At 51.4% G+C, this 17,602-nt stretch overlaps 1 protein-coding gene across 2 annotated transcripts in view; it reads right to left on the bottom strand.

Moving 5' to 3' along the window:
* Positions 1 to 279: 279 nt before the first annotated feature.
* Cep89 (centrosomal protein 89) overlaps positions 280 to 17,602 on the bottom strand; it is a 49,396-nt gene continuing 32,073 nt past the window's right edge. For both annotated transcript variants that reach the window (XM_040735429.1, XM_040735430.1), the window contains exons 13-19: positions 15,896 to 16,011; positions 12,938 to 13,118; positions 11,233 to 11,400; positions 9,356 to 9,497; positions 5,781 to 5,870; positions 2,381 to 2,550; positions 280 to 656 (exon numbers count right to left, since the gene is read on the bottom strand). In XM_040735429.1, coding sequence (XP_040591363.1) covers positions 416 to 656; positions 2,381 to 2,550; positions 5,781 to 5,870; positions 9,356 to 9,497; positions 11,233 to 11,400; positions 12,938 to 13,118; positions 15,896 to 16,011 — 1,108 coding nt within the window. In that variant the 3' untranslated portion in view covers positions 280 to 415. The remainder of the gene's footprint in view (positions 657 to 2,380; positions 2,551 to 5,780; positions 5,871 to 9,355; positions 9,498 to 11,232; positions 11,401 to 12,937; positions 13,119 to 15,895; positions 16,012 to 17,602) is intronic.

Here is a 17,602-nt window from a genome sequence, read left to right as displayed (position 1 = left end):
CCTGACCTGCACGGTGAGACCCTGTCTCAGATAACAAGTGCTCAGTGGCAGCCTGCTGTGTCACCTGTGCAGACTCCTGGGTTCAATACCTAACATGTTTTGTTTTGTGTTTTGGTTTTTCGAGGCAGGGTTTCTCTGTGGCTTTGGAGGCTGTCCTGGAACTCGCTATTGTAGACCAGGCTGGCCTCGAACTCACAGAGATCCGCCTGCCTAACACTTTTTTTTTTTTTAAAGAAAAATAAAGGGAAAACTAAACCCAAAAAGGAACACGGAAAAGCATTTGGCGCCTGGGGCTGGTTTATTTCTTTCTCGCCTGTGACACTCAGTGGCTCCCCCAGGCTTCCTTGTCACATCCGCCCTGGGGGGGGGGGGAGTCACCCACCAGCTTTGGGGAAGTCACCTCAGTCGGGGAGGTCTAGGCCACAGACTCCCCCAAAGTCTGGCGGGCAATGGTAGCAGGAGGCTGCGTGTCACCGTAGCTGAAATCACGGCCAACCAGCAGGTCTCCCTGGGTGAGGCCACCAAAGCCAGCGTCCTCCCGAGCTCTGGTGTGCTGGGGGCCTCCCCTCTCCAGGGTGGCCTGGAGAAGGCCTCGCATCCTTCGGTTCTCCTTGGCAGTGGACTCCAGAACCATCTCAAGCTCACCTTCCATTTCTCTGAGGGCAAGAAGAGGATGGCTGAAAACAGCGCGACTGAAAAGGAAGTCGGGGGCTGGGGGCGGCTCACTCACTCAGGGACCTGAGTTTGGACCCTTGGGCTTGCTGGCCCGCTGGTCCAGCCAGCTGGAGCGCTCTGGTCTAGTGAGGCCCTGTCTCATGTCAGCTTCTGGTCTCCACACACGTACACGTGCAAACACACACAGACACAGATACACATACACGCACACACACAAAACCTTCTAAAAAGAAAAGAAATCCCAATAGCCCGTATGAACCCTGAAGTAGTTAGACCTTCAGCGACAGACGCTTAAGGTCCAGGAGCCAGGAGAGAGGATTTTGAAGGTTTCACCACAGAGAAATGGCAGTGAAGTAGAATTAAGGCAGCAGAGACCAATTATTAGACACTGATGTAGTTTAGGAGGTGTGGCCTTGTTGGAGGAGGTGTGTCACTGGGGGTGAGGGCTGACATTTCACAAGCCCCCACCACTGTCTGTCTGTCTGTCTCTGTCTGTCTGTCTGCTTCTCTGCCTGCCTGCCTGTCTGCCTGCCTGCCTGTCTGTCTCTGTCTGTCTGTCTCTGCCTGTCTGTCTATCTGTGACTGTCTGTCTGTCTCTGTCTGTCTTCCTGTCTGTCTCTGCCTGTCTGCCTGTCTGCCTGCCTGTCTGCCTGCCTGCCTGCCTGCCTGTCTGTCTGTCTGTCTGCCTGCCTGTCTGCCTGTCTGTCTCTGCTTGTCTGTCTGTCTCTGCCTGCCTGTCTGTCTCTGTCTGTCTGTCTGTCTCTGCCTGTCTGTCTGTCTGTGACTGTCTGCCTGTCTGTCTGTCTGTCTCTGCCTGCCTGCCTGTCTGTCTGTCTCTGCCTGCCTGCCTGTCTGTCTGTCTGTCTCTGCCTGTTGCCAACAGATGTCGCTCCCAGCTACTTCTCCGGCACCAGTCCCATCCGTCTGCTACCATTCCCCCCCATGACGATAGTGGTCTAACTTCCTGAAACTGTAATCAAGCCCCCAATGAAATGCTTTCATTTATAAGTGTTGCCATGGTCATGATGTCTCTACATAGCAACAGAGTAGTCTCTAGGACAATGGACCATCTATCTTTAAGAAAGTGGTAGCTAAGTTTGTTAGTGTGTGCTTGCGATCCCAGCACTTGGGAGGCTGCGGCAAAAAGGCTGTGAAATTAAGGCCAGTCTGGGCTACAGTATACAGAAACAAGCAAACACACACAGACAGACAGACAGACACACACACACCCAGACACACACACACACCCAGACACACACAGACCACACACACACAGACACACAGGCATACAGACACACATACACACACACACACACACACACATACAGACACACACCGACACAGACATACAGACACACACACAGACAGACACACAGACACAGGCATACAGACACACACACACACATACAGAAAGAGAACAAAAAAGTGAACAGAGGCTGGAGACAAGGCTGCCTCAGTGATTACAAGCGCGAGCGCTTGCTGTGCGGTCATGAAGACTGACGTTTGGATCCCAGCCCCGAAGGCAGGCACCCAAATCACACGCAACTGGCTCCTAGGGCTGCAAGAGATGGGCTCCTGGGGCTGGCGGGCTTCCGGTGTGTCTGAGAAAATGTAAGCCCCAGCATCCCGGGGAGACCCTGTCTCAAGGGAGCAGTGTGGAGGGCCCCGGCCGCCGCTCGCCCGTGCATGCGGTCCAGACACCCACCTCTTCTGCTGCAGCGCCTCGTCCAGGACCTCTTGCTTTTCCCGCAGCACCTGCTGCAGGTGCCGCATCTCCTGCTGGTACTGAGCTGCTTTGCCAGCAAAGTCCTCCTGCTGCTCCAGCAGGCGGTGGTGGATGTCCCCCAGCTTCAGGGCCGCCTGTTTCTTGTACCCCTGCAGGGAAGGAACTCGGTGAGCGCCCAGTGCCGAGCGTGCCTCATACAAGGCTCAACTGGAAGCAAGAGTGGGCTTTAAAGGGACGGGAGGACCCAGAGCAGCTGGAGCTTGAGGACAGTGCTTGCCCGGCACTCACGCAGAGGCAAAAATGAGTTTGAGGTTATCTAAGTGACATAGCGAGACTCTGGCTCAAGAAAACAAACTTAAGAAATGATACAAAAGAATTTCAGGTATAAGAAAACCTGGGAGATGGCTCAGTGGTTAAGAGCACCAGCTACAGAGGAACCAAGTTCAGTTCCCAGCACCTACGTGGGCAGCTCACAACCACCTAGAACTCCAGCCCCAAGGGTTCTAATGCCCTCTTCTGGCTTCCAAGGGCACCTGCACTCACATGCACACACACACACACACACACACACACACACACACAATTAAAAACAAAAAATCTGAAAAGGAAAACCATATTAGTAATCTATATTATGTCTGATTTCTGTGGGATTAATATGCTAAACATGAAAAGTAAACATAAAATTGGTTCTGCATCACAGAACCAATTGGACGTTTTTGCAAATGAATCTACTTCTGTAATTTTCATTTGTTTGTTGTGTTTTTGAGGCGGGGCCTTGGGTAGGTAGCCCAGGCTGGCTTCAAGCTCCATGGGTAGCTGGAGGTGACCGTGAACTCAGGATCTTTATGCCTCCTCCTCCCGTGTTGGGATTACAGGTGTGCACCAGGAAAGCCAGCTTCATAGAGTGCTAAGGATCAGATGCGGGGCCTCGCGCACGCTAGGCCAGCTCTGCCCAGGGAGCCACGCGCCCAGACCTATGTCTGCACTTGGCATGGGCGACCCCCTCATCAGCCGGCGGCGTCAGCACTGTTTCCCTTTACCAGAGATGCCTCAGCAAGGGCTGGGATGTAGCTCAGCGGCACGGGGCTTGCCTAGCGTCCAAAGGCTCTGGGTTCGATCCCGAGTATTAACAGCAAAAAGAGGAAAGACGGTCCCGTCACCTCCCATTCCACATGACTCAGGTCCTCAAGAATCCCCGGGGCCTTTCATGTGATAGTTAAGGCTCTAAAAACTGAGCCATCTCAAACTAAGCGTTAGTGGAGAGGCTACCTCAAAAGCCCTTCCCCGATAATGAGATTGAGGACTACCTCACATGCCATCCTAGAGCCTTCATCCAGTGACTGAGGAAGAGGCAGACACCCACAGCTAAACACTGAGCTGAACTCCTGGAACCCAGTTGCAGAGAGGGAGGAGTGATGAGCAAAGGGGTCAAGACCAGGCTGGTGAAACCCACAGAGACAGCTGACCTGAACAAGGGGGGAGCTCATGAACCCCAGGCTGATGGCTGAGAGGCCAGCGTGGGACTGATCCAGATCCCCTAAATTTGAGTGTCAGTGAGGAGGACTTGGCAATCTATGGGGCTTCTGGTAGTAGATCAGTATTTATCCCTGGCGTACAAATAGACTTTTGGCGTCCATCCCACAATGAGGGAGGCTCTCTCAGCCTGGACACTTGGGGTGGGGCCTGGGCCCTGCCCCGGATGAAATGAGACTCTGGAGATCCCCCATGGAGGGCCTCTCTCTCCCTGGGGAGCAAAGTGGGGGTTGTGTGAGATGTTGGGGGACTTGGAGGAGGTGTGGGGGAGGAGGGGAGGGAGAAGGAGCTGGGATTGGCATGTGAAGCAAGCTTGTTTCTAATTTAAATTTTAAAAAAAACACAAAAAAACTGAGCCATCTCTCCAGTCCCCCCAGCCAACTCTTAAGGCAGAATGAATATGAAAACCGATCATAAGAGTCATTAGGATATCAATTCTATGGGAGTCGGGTATCTAAATCTCTGACATTGGTCTTAGAAGAGCTCAGGGGGGGCTGGTGAGATGTCACAGTGGGTAAGATGCTTGCCACGAGCTCTCTCTCTCCCTTAACCCCTTCTCTGCTTCTCTCCCCCACCCTTCCTGCTTCCCTTTCCCTTCAATAAACTCCACGTGGGTTGAAAAAGAGGATGCTTGCCACCTGACGATGCCTGAAGGCCCGAGTTTGATCCCAGGAAAGCTGGACAAGGAGAGGACTAACTCCACAAGGTTGTCTTACGACACCCATGCATACTGCATGCAAAAAGGCACACGTGCATCATGCACAGACACCAAATACAATCGAGTTTTAAAAGTAAAATCTTGGGGCTGGAGAGGTGGCTCAGCAGTCAAGACCACTGGCTGCTCTTGCAGAGGACCTGAGTTCAATTCCCAGCACCCACACGTGGTTAGCAAACACCCATTAACTCCAGTTTCAGAGGATCAGACACCCACACGATGGCCAAACATATACACAGACAAGACAGTCAAGCACATAAAAATGAGTAAATATTTAAAAAAGAATAGTCGGGAGGCGGTGGCACACGCCTTTAATCTCAACACTTGGGAGGCAGAGGCAGATAGATCTCTGAGTTCAAGACCAGCTTGGCCAAAGACCGAGTACCAAGACAGCCGGGGCTACCCAGAGAAACCATGACTCAATAATAAGACAAAATAAAAATAATAAGAAATGCATCTAGGAGGCTGGAGAGGTGACTCAGTGCTTAGGAAGCTCGGGCTGCTTCTCCTGAGGACCCAGGTTTGGCTCACAACCATGTCTAACTCCAGAGTTCAGGGGATCTGTTGTCTTCCGACCTCTGCAGCACCAGGAATGCTCATGGTGCACTCAGGTAAGCACTCCTACACAGAAAGTAAGAATAAGTCTCTTTTAATAAAAGAAGTGGGGTGAGGGGGTGGCAACACAGGCCTTTCATCCAATGTCTAAGTTCAATGCCAGCCTGGTCGTCAAAACGAGTTCCAGGACAACCAGGGCTATCATACAGAGAAACCCTGTCTCAACAAACAAAACAGAACAAAACAAAACGAATTGTGTACAGCTTTTACATTTCCGGGTGTTTTTTTTTTTAACTTTTTTTAAAAAAAGAATTATTTTTACAGTGACATCACTTAACCACAGAGCCAGCAGACTTCTCTGTAGTTTTGTTTTAAACAGATAATTGCATGGCGTTTCACTGTGCAGCAAACCACGGCTCATTAGAGGAGGAACACGGTGCTGTCTGCCAGCAAAGCCTGGTACAGCTTTTCTTCTGTGTGGGAGACACAGACCTGCCACACGGACCCCCCTTTGAGGGTACCTTTCCCATGGGAGACGGCGCACTGACGGCCCCGCACTGATGGCCCCGCGCTTACCTTCACCCTCTCCTCCAGCTTTCCCAGGCGGATGTTGCCTTTCAGGATTCTGTTGAGGACTCCGTGCTTCTCGCTTTCCAGACACTGAGCCTGAGGGGAGGACAGAAACGGAAGCCTTACTTTAGCTTACACACAGAGTTCTACATATAATTCCGCCTACCCCACTTCTGGCTCCCCCACTCCCCGAGAGAGGGCTGTGGGCAGAGCTTGGACAGGGGCCACACTGTGCACCTCTCCTGGGTACTAAAGGAGGCTCTGGGGCCCCCAGACCGGGCCTTTGAGAGCCTCAGAACACATCTCTTTGCTAGAGGACACGGCATCCCTGTGGCGGTTTGAATGGGGTGTGTGCCCCACAGGCTCAGGTGTTTGGACTTGGTCCCCAGCTGGTGGCGCTGGTCGGGGATGCAGGGAACCTGCAGGAGGTGGAGCCTTGCTGGAGGAAGTGCGTCACTGAGCATGAGCTGTGAGCCTTGATAGCCTCCCCCCACGTCTGCCATTATGGACTCTCCCTCCTGAACCATCAGCCAGAATGAACTCCTCCTTCCGTAAGTAGCTCTCGGTCATGGTTCCCTCGGTAGTATTCAAGAAATAGGCGCCGTGATCAAAGCAAGCTTGTCACTTGACTAGTTTGGTCACAACAAAGTGTAAGAGAGTAATATCAACACCCAATGCTCTTCTCACACCAACACGGCAGGCAGGATACCCAAGAGGGACATCGTCTAAAGCCAAGCAGTTCCCCCTGATACCCAGATGGCAAACAAGCCCGTAACACCATGAAGGGTTCCAGCTGCTAAAATCAAAGAGAAGTATATGGGGGCGCCTGTTGGGGAAGTCCTGTGCCTTTGTCAATAAAGCACTGTCTGGCCTATAGGGAATCTAGATAGGAGAGACTAGGAGTCCAGGAGGATTCTGGGAAGGAGAAACACAGCAGAGTCAACATGTAACGCCATGGGGTAGGAAGCCCGGAACTATTCTCCAGTAAGAAACATACTTAGATTAACAATTATAGGGTAATTACTTAAGTGAGAGCTAGCCAGTAAGAAACAAGCAAGGCCAACAGCTTCATAATTAATATGGCCTCCTGTGTGTTTATTTGGGACTGATGCGGATCTAGAACCAGGCTGGCGGGAAGGTTTCTCTCAAAGAAAAAGCTTCTCTTAACAAAATGGTGTCAGAAGTCTGGTGGTGGCAGTTGGCTTTCAAGAAAGGTAGGATCCGACAGACAAAGTTAAACTCAGGAAGAAGTATCCAATTGGTAGCTACCAAGTCCATTCCTCAGACCACTATGTCTTCCTCAGAAAGGTGAAACCAAATGGGGGCGCTGGAGAGTTTCCATGTGACCCCTGGTCATCAGTAGATATGGCCCAGAGCAGACACCCTGGAGAGCAGGAGGGGTGTGACCAGCAGGGAAGCCAGTGTCACCCTGGTCTGGGTGATACAGGACCCCAAGTGCCCTGTCAGCTTCCATATGCCTGTCTTCCCCCACGTGACCACAGGGCCTTGGTATATCAGAGGTCCTGCTGACAAGCAGAGCCACGCCCATGGCAGCACCTCAGCCCACATCCCTTTCTGGTTCGGTGGTCTGGCTTTCAGGCCATTAAATGATGGAGATAGCTAAATTTACAACTTCTAAATATTGATACACAGAGTGTGTGGCTTCCACTGTATTTCCATGCCTGTCTCACAAGGCTGAGGTTTGGGCTGAGATTCGGGCCTGAAGGGGGCCACGTCAAGTTGGACAGTATCTCCATTCACCGCCAAAGACTCTACGGCCCACGGGGGAGTGAGGTCATATCCCAGGGACATGCGTAAGATATCCCTGTGGATAAGATGGGTCTACAGGGACCCCCCCCCCGCCAGGTGAGCAGTTTTGCTCGGCACCTTCCAACAAGAGGGAAGGGACACTAGGTGCTGTGACAGGAAACACGGGCACGTTCAGCACGGCGGCCGAAATTCGGGAGAAGCCCCAGTCAGAAGAGCTCAATGGCTTCGAGCTTCCTGTCACGCAGGGTCAAAGTCAGGAAGGATGCAGAAATTGTCAGTAATGGGGCCCGGGAGTTGGCGCGGTGGGCACCCGGTGGAGGAGAGAAGGCTGTCCTGTGACTGTCGCCCATGTGCATTGACACACATGGACACTCACTCTCTCCTGCTCAATAGTAATAAGTCACAGTTTTAAAAATCGCCAGTAATGTACAATGAGACTTTACTGGAGTCTTGCCAGTTACTGTCACACTGTGAAAAATGCCTTGTAACACTAAGTATACATAATATCGAGACACATCCGATTAGCATTTTTTTTTTTTACTAAGAAGCAACATCTCCCTCAAGCTCCCCACTGTTCCTGCTTCTTCGGCTATGAGCAAGGGCTAAAACGTCTGCCCACCGCCCTGGGGCAGAACTTCCTGACAGCCCCCCAACCCCTTATCCTGACTCTCGTCATGTCCCCCTTGGTCTCTCATCAAGACACTCGCCAACCTCTCCTTCTAATCTGACACGCCGGCCACTGCACGCTGATATGCAGGGAAGTGTTATGTGCCCGGAACACACAGAAGGGAAAACTCAAGTGAGTAAGAGGGCTTATGAATCGGCACCTGCAAGTCGGCCCCTTGGAGGCAGCTCCCTGTCAGAGCCTGGGGGAGTCTATCAGACCTTCCTGAGCCCACATGGCTTGACACAGGGGGCAGCTGTCCTCTTGGACCACACAGTCTGCTGCAGACATCTTTCTGAACCAGCGTGGCAATGTCTGGGACCGGGCCAGCTTCCTGCTGGCCGTGTGCTGCTCCCGCATCTAGGACACCCACCGATAGCTGACTTAATCCCCCTCCCTGCTGCTACATCTGTAGGTGATCTCTACCTAACTGCAGGAGCCTGGTTCTCTCTCCCTCCCTCAGTTGCTGGCAATGGAACCCGGGGCCATGCACACACGGGTCATGCACTTGGCTACGGAATCCAAGCCCTGTGTCTGGGATTCTCAGGATCATCTGTGGGGAGGAGCTCTTCAGGCAGTGGGTAAACGGATGCAGGGACACACCCACTGCTGTGTGATGGACAAGGGCACCACCACCCCTGGCCCCATGCTTCACCTTCTTTTTTTTTTTTTTTTTTTTTTTTTTTTTTTGGTTTTTCGAGACAGGGTTTCTCTGTGGCTTTGGAGGCTGTCCTGGAACTCGCTTCTCGAACTCACAGAGATCCGCCTGCCTCTGACTCCCGAGTGCTGGGATTAAAGGCGTGCGCCACCAACGCCCGGCTCACGCTTCACCTTCTAAAATAACATTTGCCCTTACTTAGAAGTTCTGGCTGACTTTCTTTAAAACATGTTTTGGTTGAACTATAACCTCAGTCCTTGTGAGGCTGCTGGAGGAGGATCGTGAGTTTGAGGCCAGCCTAGGCTATGCAGCGATACGTTGTCTCTAAAAAAAAAAAAAAACAGTTTTGCCCATAGTTAAAAGATAAAACTTTGAAGAATTTGGAAATATGGTTTGAAATACTGAAATAAGAAGCTTTTTTATAGACTTGCTTAAAAAAAAATAGTCTTAAAGCTTAAGTCTACAGAACGTAAGTTGGAGGAAACTCACCAGATACTTAAGACTGTCCCGTTCCTTGGTGACATTCTCTGCCAAGCCCACCAGGTTCGCTAGGTACTGGTGTGCAGATAGCTCCTTCCCCATGGCTTTCTCCACTTGCTTTCTGAGAACATCAATTTTCTTTTGGTATCGCCTGCAGAGGTCCCCAGTGGCAAAAAATGAAAACAAGTGAGCCCGTGTGTGGCTCGGGAGGAGCGAATATGTGTATACAAACATATGTTTAAAAACTAGTATGTGCGTATATGTATGTACGTATATGTATATATTGTGTATACACATATATGTGTCTGTGTGTATAGGTATATACTTTTACATTTTGGGGGGACAGTCTCCCTGGCTGTCCTGGATGGAACTCACTGTGTAGACCAGGTTGGCCTGAAACTCACAGGAATCCGCCTGCTGGAGTTAAAGGCATGTGCAACCACACTTGGCTACCAGCTAATACTTAAATACTACACTCAGGGCTTGGCTAGTCTGCATAAGGCCCTGGGTCCCAACCCCTAGCCCCGCAGAATTAACTAATTAAATGCTACGGTCCAGCAATACCATCTTCTTTTACATTTCAAGAAGTAAATGAATCTAATTTGAAGCCAGGTAGAAGGACTGAGTCCTCACCCAGCTAAGAAGACTCAAAAGTCAACTATGCGGGCATGCTGTCGTCCCCACACCTGGGAGGCTGATTCAGGCAGACGGCTGGAGTTCCAGGCACGCCTGCCCTGCAATGTGGGACCTGTGGCTACCAAACAAACAAACAGCACTCACAAAATGCCTGGCAATGAGCCAGCTGATCAAACACTACTCTCCTAACTTTCTGACTCACGGTTGAGAGACATTGTTGAAAATGGAATCCCACATGAAGATGGGAAGGGGGTTACTAGTGTGATTGTGTGCAGGTTTGTGCATACGTGTGTGTGGAGTGTGTGTGTGGTGTGTGTGTTCAGGTGTGTGTGGTGTGAGTATAGCTATGATGTATGTGCAGGTGTGTATATGTGGTGTGTGCATGTGTGGGTGGGTGTGTTAGGGTGTGTGTATGTGGCTGGGGATGTAGGTGTGGTGTGTGTGGGTGTGTGTAGGTGTGTGTAGGTGGGTGGGGTGTAGGTGTGGTGTGTGTGGGTGTGTGTGGGTGTGTGTATGTGGCTGCGGATGTAGGTGTGGTGTGTGTGGGTGTGTTAGGGTGTGTGTAGGTGGGTGGGGATGTAGGTGTGTGTGTGGGTGTGTTAGGGTGTGTGTAGGTGGGTGGGGATGTAGGTGTGTGTGTGGGTGTGTTAGGGTGTGTGTAAGTGGGTGGGGATGTAGGTGTGTGTGTGGGTGTGTTAGGGTGTGTGTAGGTGGGTGGGGATGTAGGTGTGTGTGTGGGTGTGTTAGGGTGTGTGTAGGTGGGTGGGGATGTAGGTGTGGTGTGTGTGTGTGTGGGGATGCTGTTGTGGTGTGTGTGTGTGTGTGTGTGTGTGGTGTGGGTGTGTAGGTGTGGAAGGGAGGAGTTGGGGAGACCAATGTATACATACATGCATGATACAAAGAACAAAAGACATTTCAAAAGCAGTAAGTGTATAAGTATTAAAAACAAAAGGAAAAAAGAACGAAAGGAAGAAAGCTGGGGTGCAGTAGTGGAAAAACAGGCTTTGAGGAGGTGGCTAGGAAACTGTCTAGAGCGCAGGGTTGCCCTGTGGCTATCAATATCTGAACCACAGACTTGAGAACTTCAGATGCACAGAAAAGCTTTTGTTTACACCCATCCGTTTGGCTATTATTTCCCATTTCGTTGTCCCTATCAGAGAAAGACAAGACAAAGGGAATGAAATGCATACACACACACACACACACACACACACACTCTTGCACATGCACACTCCTGCACATGCACACACCTGTTAGCCTTGCGCATGCGCTCCAGCTCAGCCTCCAAAGCTCTGCTCCTGCTGGCCCAGCTGCTCTTCTCCAGCTGCAGACTCCTGCTCTGCACCTGTAGGGCGGTCAGCTTTCCCAGCAGCTCCTCCATCTCGGCGCTGTCCTTCTCTTCTTCCTTTTGCAACTGGCTGAAGGACAAGAGACGGCAAACACACGTGCAGTGACCTCTAGGTACAGTGAACCATGTGTACTGCACACCATAGATACAGTGCACACTGTGTTCAGTGAACCGCGTGTACTGCACACCATAGATACAGTGCACACTGTGTGCAGTGAACCGCGTGTACTGCACACCATAGATACAGTGCACACTGTGTGCAGTGAACCGTGTGTACTACACACCATAGATACAGTGCACACTGTGTGCAGTGAACCGTGTGTACTGCACACCATAGATACAGTGCACACTGTGTGCAGTGAACCGTGTGTACTGCACACCATAGATACAGTGCACAGTGGGTACATTGAACCGTGTGTACTGCACACCATAGATACAGTGCACACTGTGTGCAGTGAACCGTGTGTACTACACACCATAGATACAGTGCACACTGTGTGCAGTGAATCGCATGTACTGCACACCATAGATACAGTGCACACTGTGTACAGTGAACCGCGTGTACTGCACACCATAGATACAGTGCACAGTGGGTACAGTGAACCGCGTGTACTGCACACCATAGATACAGTGCACACTGTGTGCAGTGAACCATGTGTACTGCACACCATAGATACAGTGCACACTGTGTGCAGTGAACCGCGTGTACTGCACACCATAGATACAGTGCACACTGTGTGCAGTGAACCACGTGTACTGCACACCATAGATACAGTGCACACTGTGTGCAGTGAACCACGTGTACTGCACACCATAGATACAGTGCACACTGTGTGCAGTGAATCGCGTGTACTGCACACCATAGATACAGTGCACACTGTGTTCAGTGAACCGCGTGTACTGCACACCATAGATACAGTGCACACTGTGTTCAGTGAACCGCGTGTACTACACACCATAGATACAGTGCACAGTGGGTACAGTGAACCGTGTGTGTACTGCACACCATAGATACAGTGCACACTGTGTGCAGTGAACCGTGTGTACTACACACCATAGATACAGTGCACACTGTGTGCAGTGAACCACGTGTACTACACACCATAGATACAGTGCACAGTGGGTACAGTGAACCGTGTGTACTGCACACCATACAGTGCACACTGTGTGCAGTGAACCACATGTACTACACACCATAGATACAGCGCACACTGTGTGCAGTGAATCGCGTCTACTACATACCATAGATACAGTGCACAGTGGGTACAGTGAACTGTGTGTACTGCACACCATAGATACAGTGCACACTGTGTGCAGTGAACCACGTGTACTGCACACCATAGATACAGTGTACTCTGTGTACAGTGAACCGTGTGTACAGCACACCCTGTGTATAGCACACCATAGGTATGGTCCACACTGTGTACAGTGCATTGTGGGTACAGCGCACCCTGTGTAGAGCATACTCATATAAAACAAACTGGGGCCAGAGGACACCCCCACCCCCCAAAAAACCAAAACTAAAACAGAAGCTGAGCAATCTCTGCGTACTCTCCACTTCCTACAGCGGGTTCCAGCAGCCTCCTGCTGAGAGGCGACAAGCTCACCTTTTCAGCTCATTGACAATTGACGTATGAACATCCACGGCGATCTTGCTGTCCAGCTGTGCCTTGAGTTCTCGGCATCTGGCCTGCAAGCTCCCCAGCTGCTCCTTGCTGTCCGTCAGCTGCTTTTCCTGGTCCTGCGTCTTCGCCTCCAGGAGCACAAGTTGTTTGGTCAGCTTAGACACTGGCAGGGAACAAGATGAAGGCGTGATAGACGAGGCTGGCTGAAACGCGCGTGGTAGCCAGGCGTGGGGGTGGTACACTCGGGCTCTGAGGCAGGAGGACCTCGAGCTCTGGCTAGGCTAGGCCACACAGTGAGAGCCCATCTCAAAAACTTACCTTTAAAAAAGAAGAAAGGTAGGGAGGCGGGTAGGTGGTGGCGCACGCCTTTAATCCCAGCACTTGGGAGGCAGAAGCAGGCAGATCTCTGAGTTCGGGGCCAGCCTGGTCCACAAAGGTGATGGGGGAAGTCCTTCTGTTTGTTTGCCTTATTGGTTGATAAATAAAGCACTGTTGGCCAATAGGGAAGCAAGATAGGTGGGACTAGGAGCCAAGGAGGATTCTGGGAAATGTAGTAAAAGCTAGAGTTGCCACGTGATCCTGGGAGGAGAGGACGCCTGAGTCTGGCGTTCTCCGTAAGATAAGACCTTGTAGAAATATATACATTAGTAGTTATGGGTTAATACTTAAGACAGAGCTAGCCTACAAGCAGCCCTAAACACTGGCCAACAGCTTTATAACTAAGAGTCTCTTTATAACTAAGAGGCTCTAAAGCAGGGAAACAGGACCCAGGCGGGAATCCCGCAACACAAAGGGAGTTCCAGGACAGCCAGGGCTACGCAGAGAAATCCTGTCTCGAAAACCAAAACCAACAAAAAGGGGAGGCAGGACTGCGGCTCAGTGGCACGCTGTTTCCTAGCTTGTACCCATGCTGATTACTAGAAAAGTCAGCTAGCTTACAGAAATGGCCTTTGTAGGCTGGCGGTGTGGCTCAGCCCTCAAAGTGCAAGTACCCCGTGCACGAGGTCCTGGGTTCAATCCCCAGCACCGCACGCAAGAGAAAATAAAGCAGACTTGGTGGAACTCGCCTGTTATCCCAGCAATTGGGAGGTCTGACAGGAGGATCAGAAACTCAAGGCCATGTTGGGTGTATAGTGACTCTGAGGCCAGCCAGGAACTGGAGCTCAGTAACTTCAGCTGCAACAGAGGTTGGCAGTGAACTCTCGGTTGTGGGGAGGGAGTTGGCTTTTGTTGTTTCCTTTTGTTTTTATTTAAGATTTATTTTTGTTTTACGTGCGTTGCTGTCTCGCATGCATGTGTGCTGGATCCCCTGGAACTGGAGTTACAGCTGTAAGCTGCCGTGTGGGTGCTGGGAATGGAACCCAGGTCCTCTCTTAACCACTGAGCCATTGCTCCAACCCTCAGAGGGAGTTGTTACATGAGCAGGGACAGAGGAAAATAGGAGGCTCACAGAGATCAGGCAAGACAGCCTGTTTCAGACTCCTGTCCTGTGATCCCTGTCTTCCAGGAGTACAGGCGAGGGAACCCCTATTGGGAGGGCTCCTATTTGGTTTTAATCAAAGCAAGGGAAAAAATCTCTCAACCTGGCTCACTTTAAAGAACACTTTCTGGAAAGTTCTGAGCCAACCTGGACTACACAGGAGACCCTGTCTTAAAACCCTAGGGTTAGGGATGAGTGATCTGAATACAAATGACCCCCATGTGTTGGGGAAGTCCTGTGTATATATCAATAAATTACTGCTGGCCAATAGGAATCTAGATAGGTGGGGCTAGGAGTCCAGGAGGATTCTGGGAAGGAGAAACACAAGAGAGTCAACATGTAACGCCATGGGGGTAGGAAGCCTGGAACTATTCTCCGGTAAGAAACATACTCAGATTAGCAATTATGGGATAAATACTTAAGTCAGAGTTAGCCAGTAAGAAACAAGCAAGGCCAACAGCTTCATAATTAATATAGCCTCCTGTGTGTTTATTTGGGACTAAGCGGCTCTGGAACCAGGCTGGCGGAACGGCTCCTTCTCAAGGAAAAAGCTTCTCTTAACACCCATGGGCTCATAGATTTGAAGGCTTAGTCATCAGGCAGTAGCACTATTTGAAAGGATTAGAAGGATTAGGAGGTGTGGCCTTGCTGGAGGAGGTTTCAAAGGACCATGCTGGGCCCAGACTTTCTCTTTCTCTCTCCTCCCTCGCCTCTCCTACCCTCCCCCCTCTTCCTCTCTCTCTCTCTCTCTCTCTCTCTCTCTCTCTCTCTCTCTCTCTCTCTCTCTGTGAAAGCCCTCAGCTACTACTCCAGTTCTAGGTGTGTTCTACCAAGCTCCCCACCATGACGCTAATGAACTAGCTTCCAAAGCTGCAGGCAAGCCTGCAATGAAATGCTTTCTTCTGCAAGCGTCGCCCTGCTCGGGGCTGGAGACATGGCTCAGAGATTAAGAGCACCGACTGCTCTTCCTGAGGTCCTGAGTTCAATTCCCAGCAACCACATGGTGGCTCACAACCATCCATAATGAGATCTGGCGCCCTCTTCTGGCCTGCAGGCATACATGGAGGCAGGATGTTGTATTCATAATAAATAAATAAATCTTTAAAAAAAAAAGGCGTCGCCCTGCTCCTGGTGTCTTTTCACGGCCTTAGAGCACTAACTAAGACGGCTGTAACCCAATGCAAAATTGCTTCTTTGCATACAGGGAGTGGGAGAGGGCGGGGAGGGGGGCACAGGGAAGTTCTACTTTCTGTCCAGTCAACAGATAACTAAGAACACGGTCTTGGGTTGTTTCAGATGCTTCGTTTTGTAACGTTTCCCATCTCCCAGATGCTATCCTACCCCACAGCCACTTCAGCTGACCCTCCAAGGGACCAGAGACACGCGGACTGAGAACTGCAATGAACGCATGACTTACAACGCTGAAAAGTAAGACCCCGCCCCCGGCCCCGCCCACTCACCTTCTTGGAGGTGCTCCTGGTGGGTGTCCCTGGCTTTTGTTTGCTGAATCTCCAACTGCTCCATCAACAGCTTGTTTTCATCCAGAACCAGCTCTGCCTGGGCCTGAAGCTGCTTCCTGTGGTTGATTCAGACGATCAAACAGGGCCCTGAGGTTCTAAGGGACCCCAGGAATGTGCTACGGCGTGGGTCTACATGTGCGCACGCTTTCTTCGTGCCGGCCACGTGAGCTACCCAGCAAACGCTGCCGTGTGCAGCGACTGGGAGGAAGGGCAGCGATGATGCAGAACCAGGGGCGGAGGCATCAGCAATCGCGAGAGGAGACCACTCGGAGAGGACAGACGGCCGCCATGTGCACACCACAAGGCAGGGAGCCACGTGGGGGGGTGAGGGACTGAGGCGGAGGCAGGCTAGGGCGGAGTGGGGCTGCCCAAGGGGCCGGGAGTCAGCCTCCTCACGCTGCTCCTTCTCGGGCAGGTCTCCGCTCTTGGGCTTGTCTTCCCTTCCCTGTGTCTTTCCTTTGCTCCTGGTTTCACTCTGAGACAAGGCGCCACTATGAAGCTCAGGTTGCCCTGAAGATCACAACCCCCCCCCCCACCGCCAGCGGGTGCCACCAAGCCGGGCTCTCCCCCCCCCCTTCTTTTTAAAGGGGTCCTTGGCTATATATATATAATATATATATATATTAAGTTGAGAAAAAATCATCTGGGTGACACGATCTAAGCCCAGGAAGGCGAGTATTTATATATATTCACTTGTAAGTGGACATTGGCTGTTGAGTAAATGATAATCGAACTACGAACCACAGACCCAGAGAGGTCAGGTAGAGAAGAGGGCTCTGGGGGTGCGCACGGGTCTCTCGGGGAAGGGGAAACAGAATAAGCTTTGCAGGTAGACTGGGGGTGGGAAGGATTCGGAGGCGGAGGAAGGGAACACAGCTGGAACTGGGGAGCCCTGTGCACTGTGTGTGTGTGTGTGTGTGTGTGCGCGCGCATAGAAACCTAGTGCAGTGGAAGCTTCTGGAATCTGTGAGGGTGATCCTAGTGAAAACTCGTCATGGAGAATACAGAGTCTGCACTGGTTGTCTATATGGCCAGGCAAGGCTTCCGGTAGTGGTTCTGGGTGACATTATTCGACTGAGCTGTTGGGTGCTGGCCAAGGGGGGTCCCATGGAGATCTCTAAACAACCCAGGCTGATGTTAGGTCAGAAGGTCACTTTCTGAAAACTGACAGCAGGGACCCCAGGGTTGAGGACAACTTCTACACAGCTCACTGAACCCAGAGAGGTCGAGCTGGGGTGGACTTGGAGTCACCCCTGCCTTCTACTCTCTTTGGTGTGAGAAGGTACTCCGCAGGCTACAGAAAGAGACGCCCAGCCACAAAACCCTCCCCCCACACACACACACTCTGTCCTACCAGCAAAATGCGCTGGGACGGTGGTGGCCACCCAGGGTCTGCTTTAACTTGAGGCCCACACCTCAAGAGGGAGCCCAGGCAAGACACTGCGTGCGTGGCCGGGAACCAGACTGGCTAGCCCAGAGGCCTAGGGTAGAACCAAATGACTGGGGGAAAAAAAAAAAACAAAAGAAAGAGATTCTGCTCTACTCATACATCAGGGCCTTGTCCAGTCGTCGACAGAGAGGCTCCCTCCCTCCCGCAGCAGATGGGAGTGGGTACAGAGAGCCGGACTCTATGCAGAGAGAGTCTAA

The sequence above is a fragment of the Mesocricetus auratus genome, unplaced genomic scaffold, assembly GCF_017639785.1.
Source record: "Mesocricetus auratus isolate SY011 unplaced genomic scaffold, BCM_Maur_2.0 Super-Scaffold_100046, whole genome shotgun sequence".
Taxonomy (NCBI): Eukaryota; Metazoa; Chordata; class Mammalia; order Rodentia; family Cricetidae; genus Mesocricetus; species Mesocricetus auratus.
The sequence above is the reverse complement of the archived record's forward strand: the minus strand, read 5'-3'. Positions and strand labels throughout refer to the sequence as shown.